Genomic DNA, 18,812 nt, shown 5'->3' on the forward strand with positions numbered 1-18,812 from the left:
AATAGATCTCAGATCATCACAGTTGTCCAAGTTGAGTGCTGTACCCAGAGTTTCAATAAACGGAATAAAACTGATGAGTAAACTGAATACAGAGACATGTAGGGTTGGTATAAACTTACAGCTTAGTAGACCTTTGTAGTGGAAGTGGTGGCCTCCCTGTAAAGGATTTATATAGAGATTGTTCAGAGCAACAGCTGGTTCTAAGAAACACACATTATCAAGTTTCCTTTGCTGTATAAATATTTAAGTGATGGGGTTTGGATTCTGAAGGGAGGAAACCAAGGCTAGTTTGGCCTAGTGGCAACAGGTGAAGCTTTTATTAAACAGAAACATGCAAACTCGTTTCCCTTACTGTTTTTAACTTAGAAGCCAATTACTGCATTTTTTTTCTTTCTTTCAGATAATTCTGCCACTGCCTTAGCAGTCCTGTGCCATGCCTGGTGATGACCATGGGGCCATTCTCCTGAGCAGACTGCTCTGTACTCAGCCACTGGCAGCATAACATCAGGGCTGTTTGGTACCTGTGGAGTCCCACTGCAGGAGTCTGAGCACCACAAATTTGGCTCAGAAAATCTGCCCTTGCACAGCCAGCAAGAGGGTTGTGAAGTCCTGGGGACTTGACTGTTCAGCTCACCAACTGGAAAGTATTTTGCCAGGTCACAGCTATGGTTTGAGCACTTAAGGTGAGAGCTGATGGTGGGTAGTAGAATCATGGGTTCAGCAGCAGCATTTGTGCATTAGAGACTCTGTTGGGAAGTTCAGATGTCCTCATACCTCTGTTCTGATACCTGTGTGTTATGCTCTTTCAGGTATCTACTTGAAATTAAGAGTGGGGCTCTCAGTTTTTGGCTGATAGGGGTAAAACAGTGGGTATAAGTTGGACCCAGAGTCAAGGAGGACATTTTTAAGCAAACAATGGTGCTATCTCACCACTTCCATCCCCTGCACAGGAGCTGTACCCTAGAGCTGCTGTTCCCTGGGATGGCCATGCCAGCATCAGCAGGGCACACATGGCCACAAGCTGCTCTGCTCACTGGCAGACCAAGCAACTGAAAGTCTCTGGCCTGCTTACAGCAGGTCTGACAAAGTGACCATAACTTTTTCTGCCCTGAAAATACCTTCATTCCAGGTAGGTTAAGAGGTGATGCTGTGCTGGTATAGCTCAGTGTTGCTAAACCCATCTTCTGAGGCTTTTGTAACAGATATCCAAGAGCAGCTGGTACTCATCGCTGCTGTAGGGACATACTCAGCTCCTGTTTTTGTGGTTTCTAAAGGCCTGTTTTGGCAAGACTTTTTTAAAGCTATTTGAGAAGGAAGAGACAAGCTTTTGACACACAGTTCTATGTAAAATCTCTTCAGTTTTGCCAATGGCATTTATTTGTAGAGACCCTGCATATTGTAGAGGCCACTGCTTGTTCCTGGTGATTCCCTAGAATGGAAACTTGAACCAATGATTTTTGTAAAGAATGTGCAATAAATCTCTGGAAAAGCTTTTCTGTTAATGACTCTTGATTGAGTTCAGGTGGTTTTGACATACATGGATGAGGCTGTTCAGCGCTGGCCAAGCCTGCTTGACAGGCAGGGCCTGTCTTGATTGGTGTCTGGAAATGAAACCCAAACAAGGATGTCTCAACTGTGTGCTGGGCCAGAGTCCTTCCAGCCTCACTGGACACCCACAGCTTCTAGGGCACAGCATGGAGTGGAATTCTTCCATGCTGAGGGGGAGAACAGATCTGTGAGTGTGGAGGGAGGGTACACCCGAGTGGAGGTGAGCATAGCTAAAAAGAAGCAGCTAAAAATGTTGCTTGTTTTTCTGTAAGGACAATCAAGCACTGCAAAAAGCCTATATTTTTTCCCTGGGTGAATGAAAGAAGCATTCTGTAAAATGGCTTAAATTTGAGACTGGAGTGCAGGCTTGGGTATTCCAGAAAGCCTCACTTGGTATGTAGGCACTAACAGTTCACACACAGGGGAGGCATATTTGATTATCTTGAGTCACAGACTTCATGCAGCAACAAGAACACTTGATTGGGAGATCAGCTTCATGGCTGGAGTGTTTGCAGCTCCAGCAGCTGTGCAGTGATTATGCCTTTTGCTATTTTTGTTTTTTCTTTAAATTTTTAGCTTTTGAGTAGATTCATAAGTAGAATTAACAATTCTTCAGAACTGGGGAGTTCCCTAGGCTTCAGGTGGCTGTTGGGGGAACCTGTGATCCAGCTGCCACTGCTGTGTGGTGACTGTCACCTCTGAGAAGGAAGGTGTCCATTTCTAACAAGAATTCTGGGATGCTGATGGATTTTGTGACCACAGTGGCTTTTTCTAAGATCCTTCCCAAGAGGATGTAAACTAAGGACTCGGGCTTGGTAGGTGGTCTGGGTCAGGGTCACTTTGCTCTTACTAGGGGGAAACAGCTGGTTCACAGGGAGTATGATGGTGCAGTTAATGCTGGAAGAGGGCATGGCTCAGGGCAGGTTACACATGGGTGTGGCAGCTGCAGAACACAGGTTATGGCAGGGCAGTCCACGGGGGTGTTGTAATTCCAGTATGTATCCTTAAGATACCTGGTGTTTCCAGTGCAAAGCAGGGGTGGACATAATGCTGGAAGTGGGAGTTGAATGTGTGAAGGTGCTGGGCAATATCTGCATTGAAAAATGACACTCTGCAGTTCTCATAGTCCAGCAGGATGCCAATCCTTCTTGGGGGAACAGTAATTCTGATGTCAGGTGTCATCCCACTGTGCAGGAATTCATACTTGTGCCTGCAGGCAAGAAAAACAAAAGAGCTGAAGGCACCCTGGCTCTCAAAGGGAAGCACTTTGTGCACACAGGTGCCCAGGTTGCTCATGAGAGTCAAAGGCAGTGGTGTTAATGTACCATGTCCAGGGGAGAGCCAGCAGTGCAGCTGAGGCAAGAGGGGAGCTGGCATTTCTGCAGGCAGGTGTGACATACTGCCATAGGTAGGACAGAGATCAAAACCAGTTGGGTATAGCTGGGTTTAGCCAGATATGTAGTTTTTGGATTACATGTAGTTTTTGGATTACACAAATCTATTACACTCTGTCTTCTCACTGAGGTTTTGGTAATGTTTACAGCGAAATTCTGCAACTGACTTTATTCAGCTTTGTTCCTGCAATTTCTTGTTTCAATGTGACAATGTCTCATTTCAATGAGACAATGTACCATGGACCCTTCAGTTTGATTCACTAGCACCCTCACAGTCAACAGAAATGGGTGCTTTGAAGATGCAAATCTGCCACAACACAAGTTCTGAAGCAAGGAAGTTGGGCAAAATAACCCATGCCAAATGCTTCTGAAACACCCTAAAAAAGCAGGAGGATTTGCTTAAGCAGTATCCTTCCAACACCAGTTTACAGGGACAGTGGTGGAATGTCAGAGGCCCCAGTGCCTGGTCTGAGCTGATCCAAAATCTCTGCCTTCTCTGCTGCCCTGCGTGCAGGTGTAAGAGTTGTTCCTGTTGGAGACCTGCAGCCTCCACAGCCCTTACCTTGAGGGTGTGATGATGTGCCTCATGCACCAGGATGAGTTGTTTGCCCCCAGGTGACCGTGTCTTGGAGTGTTCTCAAAAGCCACACCAATTCTGTACTCTGTATCTTCCTCAACTTCCACCTCCCAGTAATGCTTTCCTGGAAATGGGATCAGACTGCCCAGGATGGCAATACATCTGTGGGAAACAGGAATAAGTGTTTTGGCAGGGCCTCTCTTTAATGCTCTTCACAGTGTTTAGATATGTTCAGGTATGTCTATACCTGGACTTTACATAGCAATAGACAAAAGCCACTTCTGCTGTCACCTTAGCAGTGCAGTGTGGATTTTTGACTCCAGTGAAATTCCTGCACTGAGGAGCTGACACCCAGCCTGCAGGTTTCTTTGTGACACCTGCCCTGTTTTTACTTGTGGGTAGCTTTGTATAAATGAGTGCCCTAGGCACTTCCAGGAAGATGGAGGACAGCATCCCATAGTGCCTGCGTTTTCTGGGAAAGTTAATGCTTGTTAGCAAAGAGAGTGCTCTAGTGAACCCCAGCACAGCAGGGGAAAAAAAGTACAGATTTTGCATTTTCTTTCCAAGCAGCCCAGACTTGGACATCACTCACCAGTGGAAATGAGCACTGTAACAGCATGAAGTTCCTGGGGCAGCTGGGGAGGAGGGAACCTGTCTACACTGGTTCCCTCTGTGTTTGGAGAGATTAGGAAGAATTGAACACGGTAGGAGAACTTGTAATATACTGGGTACCTGGGCCAGGAAATGTATGATAGGAACCATGCAGAAAACAACTCTTTTGAAAGTTGTGTAGTAGAGACAAAGATAATGAATTACAGAGAGACCCTTCAGCTTGATTTACTGGCACAGTCTTGAAATCAAAAGAACTGGGTGCTTTGAAGATGCAAGTCTGCAAAAACACAGGTTCTAAAGCAAGAAAATTGGGCAAAATAACCCATTCCAAATGCTTCTGAAACACTCCTAGGAGAGCAACATGAGTTCTGTAAGCTTACACCTCAGTTTTTTCTTAGGAAAAGTATGTGGTGTATTAACTGTCATTGTCAAGGGGGACAGCAGGTTTCAAACACACAACTTTGATATTCCTATGGTAGTGTCTAAAGTTGTAAGTTACAAAGGAAAAGGATGTTGCTGGCAGACACTGAGCTCTTCTAGGCAATGCTGAGAGGGAGCTGCACTCATCACTTGGAGGGCCTGTGGTGTGAGGATGGGCACACACAGCACAATAGCTGTACTCTGCTTCTGCAGCTGCACTTGCTCAGAGCAAGTGTACAGTTCATTGCAAGTGCATGTAAATGTCTTGGGAACAACCTAAAGGCTGCTGAAATCAGACCTCAGAGGGACTGTGTTGCTGCAGCTTGAGAAGGAAAAAGAATGATGCAAAATGGATGGGTAAACATCTGTGAACAAAACATGACCATAGTAATGAGGGCTGCAAAGCCAAGGCAAACCTGAGCTGCACTGAAGAAGCAGTTAGGAAATACATCAGCCACCCAAATTTAGGAGACCACACAAACTTCATAAATAAGTATCTTGGTTTGAAGGAGATTTGTGAAAGTTCATAGTGGTACCAAAACCTCAGCCTTTGAATGAGATGAATGTCAGTTCTGGCTGTTTACATGAAACATAAAAGCATGCCATAGAAGTGGGATGAAATCCCATTTAAGGTTACCATGATGGCTTTAATGAAAAGGATCAGCAGTCTCCCAGCTCTTTTCTACCAAGCCCTCTAGTAGCACTGCATTTCCATGGAGGGAATAAACTGTAGACTTGTATTACCCTGCAATGTCTGTCCTGGTTATATGGTGTTTCTGTGGTTTTGGCTGGAAATATGCATTTTGGCAAGCTTAGCCTCTCACTTCAATGGCAAAAGGCCTAATTATTTTTTGCAAGTAATAATTGGTCCAAGTAGTATCAGTTATATCTTTCAGCAAGAGGCAAGTTTTCAGATCCCTCTCCTTTCCTCAGCATTTGTTATGGCACCTAAATATCTGTTCAAATTTAGCTCAGTATGCCAGACATGTAAGTAGGCTTGTACATAATTGTGGCTGCTGTATCTGTAATCCTATTTAAGAACTTGCATTAATTTCCAAGTTCCAAAGAGCAGCTGGAGAGAGAGATTTCAACTCAAAAATTTAATCAGAGCTGCTGAAAGCCCCATTAGATATTTCCTGGCATCTGTTAAAAGAACCAAAGAAACTGAAATGCCCCTGTATACCTTGTAAAGCTGTTATCATAGACAGGCAGATCACACTCTGGGTTTTCCAGTTCATCACATGAAATGGTAAATCCGTCATCTAGAATTGCCAGTAAAGGATGGGCTGTGTCCTCATTAAGGTAGAAACAGGTGCCTGCAAGAGAAAATGCCTAAGGATCACTCCAGTATCTCCTTATAACATTAGAATTGCAGCAAGGGTGTGATGAAATGTTATTTGGATCCACAAAAAGATTCACCAATGCTCTTGAAAGAATCTGTGGCTGGCATTGAGAGGACAAGATCATATTTTTAAATTTTTTCTAATAAATGGCTGTTTTGCAGTTTAACACTGTTTCGTTTCAGCCTTGTGAAAAGCAGGGGATTTGCTTAGCCTGGTTTTGAACCCTCCCAGGGTTCAAAGCTGCAGACATTGGGCAGGAAGTAGCTGTTCCGAGATGAGGAGTCCTCCCTGCAATGGACTGTCTGGTTTCAAGTAATCTATTTTTAATCACTGAAATGAGAAAGGAGGCTTAAAGGACTCTCCATGGTCTCACTCATCCCCATAAATTCTGGGCAGTTTGAAGAGAAAGGATCCCTCATGCTTCAGCACCTCCCTTGTCAGTCCAGCCCAGGATAGAAGTGCTTCTGCCTTTCTTCCTGGAGACTTCCCAGAGCAGGTCTGACACACTGGGGCCTGAGGAGCAGCCACGAGTGGCACAGCTGCTGTTTGTAGTTGGTGCTTGTTTATCCACCCCAGAAAGGATCAAAGGCCATTCACAGTGTTGGAGGTGGGTCTTGCAGTTGATAGATCAATTTGCATCAGCTGTTTGCATAATGTAGGCTCCGAGAAGATTAATCTCCCCATAGTAATCCCAAATGAAATCATTATAATCAAACTGCAAGTTACTTCATTGCAAATACAATACAAACAATGACAGGGCAATTACAGGCATGTGCTGCTGAAAACAAACACATGCTGTGCAACAGAATGGGCAATTTCAAATACTGAGTTTGATTTAAGCAGTTGGAACACACACAAATGATGGTAACACAATGACAGTTTTCCTCTCCAGGGATTTAAGGACGAGTATTTCTTTTCTGTGGTGTCACTGCTGCATGGCAATGGGTTTTTTACTAAAACATAACTTTGTGTGATCATCTTGATGAATAAATACAATTTTCAAATGTCTCACAGAAGGTAAGGGCAGCAGAGACACAGGTAAGGTGTGAGTGGCTTGGGAGATTTGAGATGAGCAGTGAAGTTGCAGTGTGGTTGCAGCAGTGATGAAGGTGAGCACTGATGGCTGCTGAATGGCTCTAGAAAGTGCTGTCTCAGCCATAATTTCCAGCAGCAGCTTCATTACGTGGTAACCTCTGAAGTAAAATCCCACTACAACTTTCCTCATTGGTGTGTCAGTACTTTGCAGGCTGGCAATACGTGGGTGTTGAGTTGACACTGTCTTTTAAAATGTTTAGAAATTAGTAACTTTCAAGTACCAAATGTACCAGACAGCAATAATATAAATTACAGAGCTAAAGAAATGCACTTATTTTTACAAGACGTTGCTTTTTTCACTCCTAAAAGGTTACCAGGTGTGTAATTACATGTGAGAGATTAGGACCTGCTCCAGAGCCATTGAAACCAGCAGGAATCTTTCTGTTAAGACAATAGATGTTCCAATAAGCTGCTGGAGCTGTTCCAAGCTGTACAGTACCTGTGGTGTGTATCAGAACAGGTTCACTTCTTTCACTGGAACCACCCAGGTTTTGGGCTCTGACACAGATGTGATACTTTTGTGCTGGCTGGAGGTGAATTAGGACTTCACAGTTAGGGATCCCAACAATAGATCTACAGAAAACAAATCCGTGGAAAATGAGAGGGTAGAAAACAAAGGTAGGCCTTTGAAATTATTTTTCTGAGCAACAAGGCAGACATTACACTTCAAGTTGTCTTGTTGACAGCAACAATTTTACCTTGTACAGCTGCCCGTAGCAGGGCAAGAGAGAGTTTGTGACAGCCTGCAGATTTTTACATTTGCTTCTGCCCTTTTCCCATACCCATAATTCTCATATAGCAGCTTGTGATTATTTTACATTCTGAACATTTTACAACTAATTTTACTAAGAGGATTGTTTGTAAATGTAAATTCAGAAGGTCATGGGTCCTTTCTTAGTCCTATCTGATGCCACAGAATTGAAATGGTTTCATCTCTACAGGCCTTGGGCTCAATAGAAGAGTAACTCACTCAGTAATAATATCATCATTTTCTTCATCTGTCAGCTTGGACAATTCAACTGTGTAGGAATCAACAGGGTTAATGTCTCTGGATTCCCAGCACACCAGTGCTGCATTTTCACAGCTTCGGATCTTTTTATTCTTTATGGTTGGTGGTGAAGGAGCTAAAAAGTAGGGAAAAGAACAATTCTAAGCTGTTGCTTGAAGATGCTTGCAAACAACATGCTTTGAAGATAAGGAAATAGAAAAATGTTGTTTACTAATATTGTGTACGTAAAGAAACCTGCTTCCCCAATGGACAATAAACAGCAGGTAGAGTGATTAACAGTACTATTTAAAGACTTCATTTAGACTATAAAGGTCCCAAGAGAATCAAACAGAGAAGTAACATAAAGACTGATTACACAACTGTTTTCTACCATTAGTTTTATCTTTGTCATAAAGGTGCATCCTTTCTCTGCTCTGAGATGTCAGAGACATCTGAACAAGCACTCAAAGGTCTCACACTGACTTGCTCAGTCTGATGTCAGGATTTCACACAATGTCCTAGACTGAACTGCAGTTAAAAAGAACAGCATAACATGTGAATCCACAAAATACCTATAGGCCAGTAAAAGGAGAGCTGGGATTCATCTGGCAGAACCAGGAAACCTGAACCTTATTCACAGCTGGTCTACATGCTTGCATTTATATAAGTTATTTTGTCTCTCTGCTTCTGTTTCTGCCACTCTAAAACAGGGACAGTTGGCATGATAGGGTCTCTAAATAAAAGTAGGGAATTCCCTTGCAGTCAGTAGCCTTACATCACAAAAAAGAAAGTGTCCAGAAAGCATTACTTGCATAAAATTCAGAGATGATTTTGAATTTCACTATGAAGTTACAAAGCTGTATGAACAAAATATTTTTACCTGTTACATAAACTGCTCTTTCACTTGGTGGACTGATACCGGAGGCATTTAAAGCACTGACCCAAAATTCATACTGTGTATTTGGCAACAGATCAGTAATGGTGCAGTATGTTTCTTTGACTTTTAGTGTATGCTCTGAAATGACAAGAACAAAGCATTTACAGTGCCTTTACACACTTGCCCACTCTTCCCCAAAGCTGCAGCACACAGTGGAGCTGGGGTGCATTGTTTTGGGTGCTGAGTTCAGGAGAGCTCCTTGTGTTCCATATTCTTTGATCAGCTGTCAGGCAGTTTCACAATGCCTTCCTCTAAAGCAGCATAAATGAGATGGGACAAGAGCTGAAGCTATTTTACTGCTCATTTCTCATTCTTCATCTTATAAAATTTGGATAGTTTCTGCTTTTCTTTCTCAACTGGCCACTGGCACTCTACTGGCTTCCACTTTTGAAGGTCTGCAACAACAGTATCAGCAAAGGCAGTTTTGTCACAAGGCTGAGACATTTTGATTATGTGGTTCTTTGTGTGCCTGTGCATCTTAGGGAGTTACAGCCTATTATTAGCACTAAGATAAGCTGTAAAATCATCTGGGGGTTTCAGCTGGAGTGCTGTTGATATGATGATTTGCTCTTTAAAAATACTGTGCTTTACCATGGATGCAGCACATGTTCAAATGCAGTGCCCACCCTCCAGAAATCCTTGTGACTCCATCCACTGTCCCCTTCCCATTCCTGCTATCCCTGCTGCTGCATCCTGTCTTTGCTCCTGTGATGGGTCCTGCTGCAGCTGGCAGCATGGCAGACCTGGCAGGGGAGGAGGGACAAAGCAGATGGTGGTGGCAGATATGACAGTTTTGGTGGCAGACAGAGTGCACAAGGCATGCAGAGGCACTTTGGCATCAAAGCTGGTTTTGCAGTGGAGGGCTGAGGTGTCCCTTGGGCCCAAGCCTCCTTACCTGCTTGCCCATCACTGTGCCTCTCATTGCTCACTGGTTGGTAGCACAGCTGGTAGCACTCCACAGTGTCATCCGAGAAGAGGCCCCAGCAAACTCTCAGTGAAGTGCCAGTTGCTGCATTGGGAGCCTGGGGATTGATCACAGGGGCACAAGGAGCTGCAGAGGGAAAAACAGGTCAGTTTTTGAATGTGTAATCATGGTTTGTTGTACCTCTCCTCTCACAGAGATGTTTGCACATAGCCCTGGCACTGAACAGGGTCATATTCCTCAATTCCTCCCACATAGAGAAAAGTCAGGAGCTGACTCTGTAAACAACTGCAGATAGTAATCAGGTCACTGATGTGTGAGAACTAGTCTTGCTTCAAAATAAAGTCAAACCAATGAAATAAATAAACCTCAGCCTACCCCTCCACTGTAAACTCAGCTTCCCCTGCTCTGAGGGCTGCTCCAGTGAGCCCAACATCTGCCATGCCACCACTCCTGCCAGCCACCCCAGGATCAGGGAAAAGCTCTACAACAGGGGGCATCAGCACAACCAAACAAGTACAAGTACTGTGTTAAGAAAACACAGTATTGGGTATAAAAAAAGAATAATGTTCTTTCTGACCATTTGTGATGCACCAGAAAATATTTAAAATTTTAGGCGTTTTTGTTTTAGTTACTCAAAATTTGTTTATGTAGTGCTGTTTCCTGTGGATTATGGGGGGAAAATTGCTTGCTAAATAGCAGAGGAATAGGTCACTGAAATCTGTTTATCAAGAGAAGCTGGGTAAGTTATTTAAAGCAGTCTGGGGTTCCTCTTATTTTGTTCAAGGAACTACAAGGTAAGACAAGTTATCACTGACTAAGTGTGCCTGACCCCTCAACAGAAGGGGGTAATCTTTATGAGTCTTCTAGGAAATCATCCAGCAAAAGCAAGGAAGTCCCAATTTAGCAGTAATTCTGGTAATTTTATATTGAAAACAAATGGAAAAAAAAATCCAAAAATATCTTGCAGTGTCCCTGTATATATAGGCAAAGAAAAAAAAAAAACAAACTAGAAGGAAAAGTAGGGAGAAGTTAATTCTGCCTTTGCAGATCTCCTTTAAAAGATGTAATGTTTAATACATATCCTTACTTAAATGTAAATAGGTGTGAAATAATGATCAGTTAGGAAGAGTACCTGGAATAGCATTAATGGAGTTCATTAGTTGTTCAACTTCAGAGACATCTATGATGCGCTCTTCAAAGTCTGGCAGCGTTGAAAGCTCTAAATCCACTTCTTTCTTTAAGAATTCTTCCAGCCTGTAATTGTAGGGGGGAAAAATAATGTCTAATTGGAAGTACCATAGTGTTGGAGGTATCTGTCTGTGATGCCTATTTTTAAGAGAATAAGAAGAGCAGAATCCAAATTAACATCTGTTTCCTCAAAACACGGTTTTCGGAGCTGTACAAGCTCAGCCTCCTCATGCCTGTAGCTTGGAGATTCGTGGCCATCACGGCCCAAGATGCCGAGGAGAGCTGGCTGCTGCTGGGGCTGGTGTGCCCTGCTCCTGCAGCGAGCTGGCTGAGCACTCCAGGCAGGGCGTGGGGTGTGCCCAGCACCTCCCTGTGGGAAGCACCCCTTTAGCTCCGTAACTCCCATTATTGTGAATTTACTCTATTACTGATTCATGACCTCGTGGTTCTGGGTGTTATAAATTTGAAAGAAAGGGGTATCTTTTCTCTGTGTTTTCATGAACAATAACAGTCAATTAAAAGGGTGGTTTTTGCTTATGATTTAGTGTGCCCTAAGACTTCTTCCAGTTGTTCCAAGATTTTTCCGTATCTGTTTTGAGCTCCCACAGCTTGACTTTCTACACCACTATATTAATGCATAAATAAGCCCATTACAGTATATTTAGGGAGTTCCATTTTAGTTTCATTTGGATCCAGAGTGGTTATTTCAAGAGCTTTAGCAATCCTGTTTCTTAGTGAAATTAGTTCCTTATGACTAAGCTGAAAACACTGATTTATTCAGGCTCTAACTCTCCTTTCGGATTTCTTGAAATTGGATCCAAACAAGTGTTGAGTGTTAAGTTTCTTAGAACAACTTCTTCTGATGCACTTTAAAACAAAAATACTAAATATTTCAATTGCTCTAGTGGCTTAGACAACATTTTTGTGCCTGAACAAAGTCCAGAACACGCAAGCATCTCCAATAACCCATCCAATTAGCAGGAAGAAATGTGACACAAAATCCCAGACTGTGATACTACCTGTCAACCATGGTTACTGCTGCCTGTTGGAAAAAAAAGGACAGTGTGTTAGAGGTAGAAAAGTCCAGAGTCAGACTACATCATGCTGTTGAGCTGTCTTACACAAATTACCCCACATGCAATACTTGGAGTGAAGTAATTGGCTCTCACCCAACTCTGAGAACAAAGCCAGCCCTTTCTATTGAAATGGACAGATCTTGGCTGGATTTACAGAAAGATAATGAGCAACATCAGGTAGTCATCAGTGTCTGCCCATTCAGGCTTTAGACCAATTCCTTCCTTGGTTGTCCAAAGTGCCAACAGATCCCTCACAAACAAAAACCAAAATCAGCTGGGCAAAAGAACTCATGAAATGATCTGTGCTAGAGGGAGTCTGAGCAGTGCATGTAACTGGAAGACAGATGTACAGTCCCAGGAGAAACCTAAGCCCCTGAGAGCTCAAGACCAACATTCACTTCTTGATGAATAATGGTTCTTAGGGGCAATGTAAAACTGTTTACAAGCTAAGGAGAAAATAAGTCAGCTCGTGTGAAGAACTCAGCAGGCTGGAGTCATAGTAAACTGACCCACAGAAGTAGACTAGGTGGTGTTATGAGATTTGTTTGTTGTCCAGTTCAGAAGTTACTGTCACCGTGCTACAGAAATGCTCCCACCCACCTTAGTCACAAGACAGCTCAGGTGAGAGCAATCACTCATCATCAGTGAAAATTCTGATTTTTTTTCCAATTATTTTTCTACCTGCCGAAGAAAAATATCTTCTTGACACCACCTCAAGAGGGGATTTCATCCATCACTTTGTTTTTGATGTATTTCAGCTGAACTTTCCTCCAAAATGAGCAAGAAAAGGAAACATCTTCCTAAGTGATTACATCAGCTTGCCTGCTGTGAGCCCAGAATAGAGCAAGAGAGCTGAGCCTGCACAAGGCAAGGAACATTAAGTGCTTCCAGAGTTTCCCCAGATAAGCATTTCAGCAAGATATCTTCTCTCTGAACCCCAGTGTGACTCACAAATGAATGAGTATCCAAATTACAAACTTCTACTTCTGCATTTTGCCCCCATTGTGTTGCCCTACTAAGTCAATGCCACCATGCCAAGCACCAGGAGAAGCGACAGCACCATGGAATGAGCATCCTAAATTCTCCCTACAATAAGGCTGATTGGGGGCTTCTCAGACAGGGACTACTTGCAAGCAGCAAAAAGCACTTTGACAGTTAAAGCTCTTTACCTTCATAAATTCAGCTTTGTCATTTTCCAGGAAAAGCTCCTGGGTTTCATCTGTCAGCTCCTTGCAGGTGTCAAGATGTTTCCCACAACTGACCAGCTGCTCATACAGAGCTTCCAGCTTCTGCCTCTTCTCTTCTCCCAGTGCTTCCAGCTGCTCTTCATACTTCTGAGCAAGCACTTGCACTGCATCATTGTAATGCACCTCAAAGTTCTGCTCCTGCCTCCCAAAATTTTCCTGCAAGATATTTGAAGGTTTGTATCTTGGCATCAAGCCTGATCCACAGGTCATGCAGAGGAAAATTTTACTCTGGTCTGCCTAAACTTTTCCTTACCATAGAGGTAATATGTTATGATTTAATTCACAAAACTAGGACACGGTACCAGTACACAGAAGCTGTAATTTGACTTATGTGCATTTTTAGGGGTTTAGTCTGATCATTCACCCCCCATTGAAGCATAAAAGTGTTGGATTTTGTTCCAGACATAAGAGCAACAGAAATTACAGCAGGAACAATGATGTAAAGCAACCTAAACCCAGGGAGCACAACTAGGGTATATCCTAGTCATAATCTCACAAGCATTTCCACCAATACAGTTAAGCACATCCTTGCATGAGAGAAACCATGGCAACTCAGTGGGATCCATGGATTTGTGCTGAGGGAGCTGAGTTGCTAATGCTGGTATCCTTACTCACAGCTGGAGAAAGCATTAGGAAGGAAGATTTAAGGAGCAGGCAAGTCAAGGAGCAGTCCCAGCAGCTGCTCACTGTTCAGGCACCAATGTCCTCCTGTGCCACATGCAGCAGAGAAAAGACTGCAGTGCCCTGAGTTTTTGCTTCAGGTTGAACTTGCTGCCAGCTGACCTCCTCCCCCTGGGGCCAAGTTGACAGCAATCGAGTGGGAGCACAACTCTTGAAGTCATCAGCTTGAAGCAGCTGGTCCAAGGATTTGCCTGGATCTGACACTTCTGTGAATGATGCTGAGGGAACACAAGGGCTGCACTCTGGATGAACTAGTCAGATCACAGCTCTTTGGCCATTTAAAGCTAAGATGACCTGAGTGGGGGTCACTTTATTTCTGAATGCAAACTTCTGTGCAAATTATAAATGTGGTTTTACTAGCCCACTTAAAAAATCTTTAGGATGAGTTTTCCTGAGTACTTCAGTCTAGACAAACCCCAAGATAAGTCTGTGCTCTGTTACTGTAAGTGCCCACCTCTAACAACTGAAGACTACGAATGTCAGTATGACTGTCAAAACTGTTTAACCCCACTACCATAAAGTTAGCCCAAGGGAAAACGCCTTACCTCCACAGTGATGAAGATTTCCTCCAAATGGCTGGCAACATTTTCCATGTGAGCAATCTGTTCTTCCAACTTGCACATGTTTTTATGGATCTCCTCCTACAAAACACCCAGTGTGATTCTTACTGTGTCTGAAGACTGTTTTAGAGGCACCACAGTACATCTGTGTTACTCTCACCTTTTCACTTTCCACAGCACTGGGGAGCTGAGCAACCTCGTGATCCTTGTGTTCACCAAATAGTTTGTCAAAAGCTCGGATTGGTATCTTGCAGGTGGAACAAAAAATATCTGCTGCTTCTTCCTCTTCCTCCTCCCCCTCCTCCTCACTGACAGCCTGACTGTTCCACTCGTCTGACATGCCACCACTGCTTAGCCCCCCTCTGGACCATATGCTGCTCTCAGCCTCATCATCTGCTCTGGCTTTGCTCTGATTTTCACCTTGAGAAGCCTCATCAGGAATTCCTTGTTGCTTTGTGCTTTGACTTGTATCTTTCACTGAAGAGCTGCTTTTTGATATGTTATATATGGAGCCTTGTAATCCTGCTTTTTCTGGGCGAGCTGGTGGCCATCTGCTCTCCACCTTCTCCAGATGTCCTTCAAGAAGCTCAAGCTCTTTTTCTCTATCCTCATCAAGTCCATACATCTTAGCCAACTCTGCAACCTCCTTTCCCAAGTCATAGCCAACTTCTTGTGGGCGCTGAACTTTTTCACTACTCAATGCAGATTCCTGTCTCGTATCCCCCAGAGATCTGTCTCCTCGACCAGAGAGCTCTTCAGGAAAGATATCAAACCTCTCCTTTGATCCATAAAGATCCATGTGATAAAAGATCAGGCCTTCAGTCTCAGTGTCACTAGACTCTGGGACTGGTAGGGAAGCTGAATAATGTCGTGACTGCCTGCTAGTCTCATAGTCTCTCGTGCTGCCGGATCTGGATGACATTGGTATCCTCAGGGAGGCTTTTGAGATGATGAGTCTCAAGCTTGTAAAAGATAAGAAAGATCTTTAGCTACACACTTAGATATCAGGATTGAGTTTTTCTTGCTTAAAAGTATATGGATAGAATAGATTTGGCTGAGGACTGCTCAGGTCCTGGAGGTAGGCATGGCAAAGACCAAAGTCAGTAGCTTCACTCCCTAAGTAAAGCTTCTGAAGGGAAGCCATGGGAAGCTTGTTTTCTTCTCAGCTCAGTGCAAAGCACAGCAGAGAGCTGACTCTGGTGTGCGTCATCTTTGCTGGGTACCTCATCTGTGACCCTGATGCCTGATTTCAAACTGTGGAGCAGTCCTGTCCTCAGATAAACACTGTGACTGTGCTTCAGGCACAGTTAGTGCTGTTCTGTGCAATTGGAAATGGCCTGGTTTGAAGCCTGCTCACTCCTCAGCTGCTGTCAAGCATGTTTTCTGAACTGTCAGTCAGGCATAACGTAGAATGTCCTCTGTTGTGACCACTGATGCCACAGAACACACTAGCAAATGCCCTGGAAAGTCCTGTTCTGTATTTTTCAAGTTGCCATTCTTAATACTGAAACTTGAGTCAAGGTCTTGGGTCCTTTCTAAAAAATATCACAGAGAAAACATACTGCCCTTTGGGGCTTCTCATGTGCTGTGGAAAATACACATTTTAACATATAAAGCATCCAGTAACTAGGGAGCAAGGAAGGCCATTGACCTCTGGACTGAGAGATGCCTGCTCTGACCCAAACCTTGCACATTTTGTCTATTCTGTGCAAGGAGGAAGGTGTGAAAAGAGCATGTGCAGGTGACATGGAAAGCTGTATGATAAAGCACATGCATGTGGGGTAACATTAAAAGTGCAAAGGCAATTTTAATGCTGATTCCCAAGCCCACTCTTTCCAATCAGCCTGTATTAACAGCAGTGAAATAATGCCAGCACAGTCAAAGCTCTCTCTGAGCTGAAACGTCTCCACAGCCCTTCACTGCTCACCAACATGAATGGAATCACAGCTACAAAACTACTCAGATCAATTTTATCAGCAGTTTAGTACCACAAGCAAAAGACTTCATGGAAAGATTTCAGCTAATTATCACTTAATCTCTAGTTACATCTAGTCCTAGGTAAGTGAAGCATATGAAAGCTTTAAAATCACTTTCTCACAGAAGAAAAAAAGCCAAAAGATCAGTCAGACATCAGTGTCATCAGAGCTTCTGCATAAGCTTTCACAAAAGTTTGCTTTCAAACTACTATTGATGGTCTTTTTAGTTTTGAGTAGTTGCTACTACCTCAAATTTATTTCATCAATATTTTACTAATTTTCCTGTGAAATGCTTAGCTAATAGAGCCAACACAATCAATGACTTTGTAGAAAGCAACTTCCCAAACCAGTGAAAAATATTGAGACATTTTGCACTCTCTGGTTTTATATCCCTGGCTGAGTCCAGCCCCCTTACAGATCTGTAAGAAAACCCACACAGAAGTTCATAGTTTGTCTTCTGGCACTGCAGACATGGTGTGGATTCTACAGTTAGCAATATCCTACTATAGACAAAAACACTGAAGTTAGGCAGAAATACTATTTACGCTAAAGGCACTAAAATAAATCATGCAAATTCTAACATTTAAAACAGAGAAAAGGTCTTAACACATACCAGCAAATGTTGTCTGGCTCCCGCAAAGACTTTTTTCCCCATAATTAAAACAATAAGGCTAGCTTTAGAAGCTACTACTAATTAGAAAAGTGAATTAACATTTATTTTTCCTACCAAAATGAAATGAAATAAATTAAAATTAGCATAATTAAGCTTGTCTGCAATCCTGCTGCCTAAATAAGATTTTCAGATGATTGCTCATCAGATGCTTGCTCTGCAGGCACAGATAAAATTACATGAAGCACGTTTAGATCCGTGACCGCCAGTTATCATAAATACATAACAAAGAATGTTACTACCTAAAAACTTGCCTTCTATCTTAAGACGTCATAAATTCTTCTGATAGCTCAGATGGCATCAAAGTTAACTTCTATTCCCCCTAGTAAAAATTAATTCACACGAAAGCAATTCCTTGCCACTTTCCTATAACTGCAGCTGGGAGACTTATTGCGGTAACCTTACCCTGCCTCTTTGCTCAGATAGGGGCATGCCAGCAATGAGCAATGGCACAAATATAGATGTGCCCCGGCTGTCCTTCAGCAGTGTGCTGCTTGAGTGTCACCAGGATGAATGTCACACACTGAGAACGGGCTCTGAAGTACTTTGAACAGTTACAGAGAGCCCTCACTAAAGCCAGAGTACGCTCTCACTTTTGGAGGTGTTGTTAATAAATGCTGCAGAGCGCATTCATTGCCTCTGGGTGTGATTTCCAAGGCTGGGGTGTTAGGCAGAGTGTCCTGTGTGGGAGACACAAAACGTGCAAACAACTCACATGGCTGGACATGTGTTTACAAAGTTGCACAACTTAATGGAAGTACCTGTTCTGTTCTTTGAAAACACTTGCTGGCAAAGTCCTCTCAAATTAGCAAGAGCTTTTCTATGGGGCTGAGTTGGAATCATGATCACACATTAGAAAGAAAAAGAAAATTTAGAGTTTAGGAAAAAAAAAAGATACCTTGCATATGCTTATTATACATATCCATACATCCTCAACCAGACCTCAGGAAAGCTAATTATGGTGAAGAAAGTAGACAACGACCCCGCTAGGGAGGTTTTCACAGGAACATATCTCTGCAGTCTGTGCTCTGTAGGGGTCTACCTGATAAAAAACAGGCTGTGTATTACCACTGATTATTGTGACTGCCGTAGCACTTGAGCTTTGTGAATCTGCTCAAACCCACAGCTGCCCAGCACACTCAGGCTGCTGCTTGTGAACACGCTACCGAGCCAGCCCTGCTGGCAGTAGATTTTTAAGCACGTTTGAGAATGTTGAATTGTATATGGCTTGAGCTCAGGGGATGCCACAAGGGACAATGTCTATTAGATCTTGACACAGCTCTGCTTTTTCCTCCTTTTCCAATTATCTTGGTGTCATTTCCTCACTTTTCTAGCAGTGCAATTGTTTGCTGTTTGGTGAGGAATCACAAGTTAATTGCCCATGTAGGCACGATCTCATTACTGCTAACAGTGCTTCTATCATCTGTGAGATTAGAGCAAAAGTGTTTTCACACAAGTGACGCAGCCCTTGCTGAAACGTTAACATTCATGCTGTCTGACAGATTTGATTAATTTTTCAAACAAGATCTTATTTTTGCTTTGTGTTAAGCTACGCTATCTTACAGGCCTTAATTT

At 43.1% G+C, this 18,812-nt stretch overlaps 2 protein-coding genes across 9 annotated transcripts in view; one reads left to right on the forward strand and one right to left on the reverse strand.

Moving 5' to 3' along the window:
• Positions 1-1,491, forward strand: part of PDE8A (phosphodiesterase 8A) — a 152,553-nt gene extending 151,062 nt beyond the window's left edge. For all 6 annotated transcript variants that reach the window (XM_041418858.1, XM_041418859.1, XM_041418853.1 and 3 more), the window contains one exon: positions 401-1,491. The gene's annotated coding sequence lies outside the window, so the exon portion shown is untranslated. The remainder of the gene's footprint in view (positions 1-400) is intronic.
• FSD2 (fibronectin type III and SPRY domain containing 2) lies at positions 1,339-17,664 on the reverse strand. 3 transcript variants are annotated; one of them, XM_041418862.1, is made up of 13 exons: positions 17,492-17,664; positions 14,752-15,553; positions 14,577-14,672; positions 13,273-13,506; positions 12,047-12,069; positions 10,972-11,093; positions 9,810-9,965; positions 8,858-8,992; positions 7,960-8,113; positions 7,429-7,562; positions 5,735-5,867; positions 3,505-3,681; positions 1,339-2,758 (listed from the first exon to the last, which is right to left on the reverse strand). In XM_041418862.1, exons 2-13 carry the CDS (start codon positions 15,511-15,513, stop codon positions 2,506-2,508), a joined length of 2,379 nt encoding a protein of 792 aa, XP_041274796.1. In that variant the 5' UTR covers positions 15,514-15,553; positions 17,492-17,664; the 3' UTR covers positions 1,339-2,505. The 3 variants fall into 3 exon arrangements, with proteins under 3 accessions (XP_041274796.1, XP_041274795.1, XP_041274794.1); XM_041418861.1 differs by having other exon boundaries at positions 17,480-17,664; XM_041418860.1 differs by having other exon boundaries at positions 17,181-17,664.
• Positions 17,665-18,812: the final 1,148 nt, after the last annotated feature.

The sequence above is a fragment of the Onychostruthus taczanowskii genome, unplaced genomic scaffold (assembly GCF_017590055.1).
Source record: "Onychostruthus taczanowskii isolate IOZ18803 unplaced genomic scaffold, ASM1759005v1 scaffold6, whole genome shotgun sequence".
Lineage (NCBI taxonomy): Eukaryota > Metazoa > Chordata > Aves > Passeriformes > Passeridae > Onychostruthus > Onychostruthus taczanowskii.

Excerpts from the sequence above, each read along its gene's own strand:
- FSD2 (XM_041418862.1), bottom strand. The coding sequence starts at position 15,513 with ATGTCATCCAGATCCGGCAGCACGAGAGACTATGAGACTAGCAGGCAG. Across the intron at positions 11,094-12,046 it reads GCAGTAACCATGGTTGACAG|GCTGGAAGAATTCTTAAAGA; the intron begins GTAGTATCACAG and ends CTACAATTACAG. Across the intron at positions 5,868-7,428 it reads TGTTCTGATACACACCACAG|GCACCTGTTTCTACCTTAAT; the intron begins GTACTGTACAGC and ends TTTCTCTTGCAG.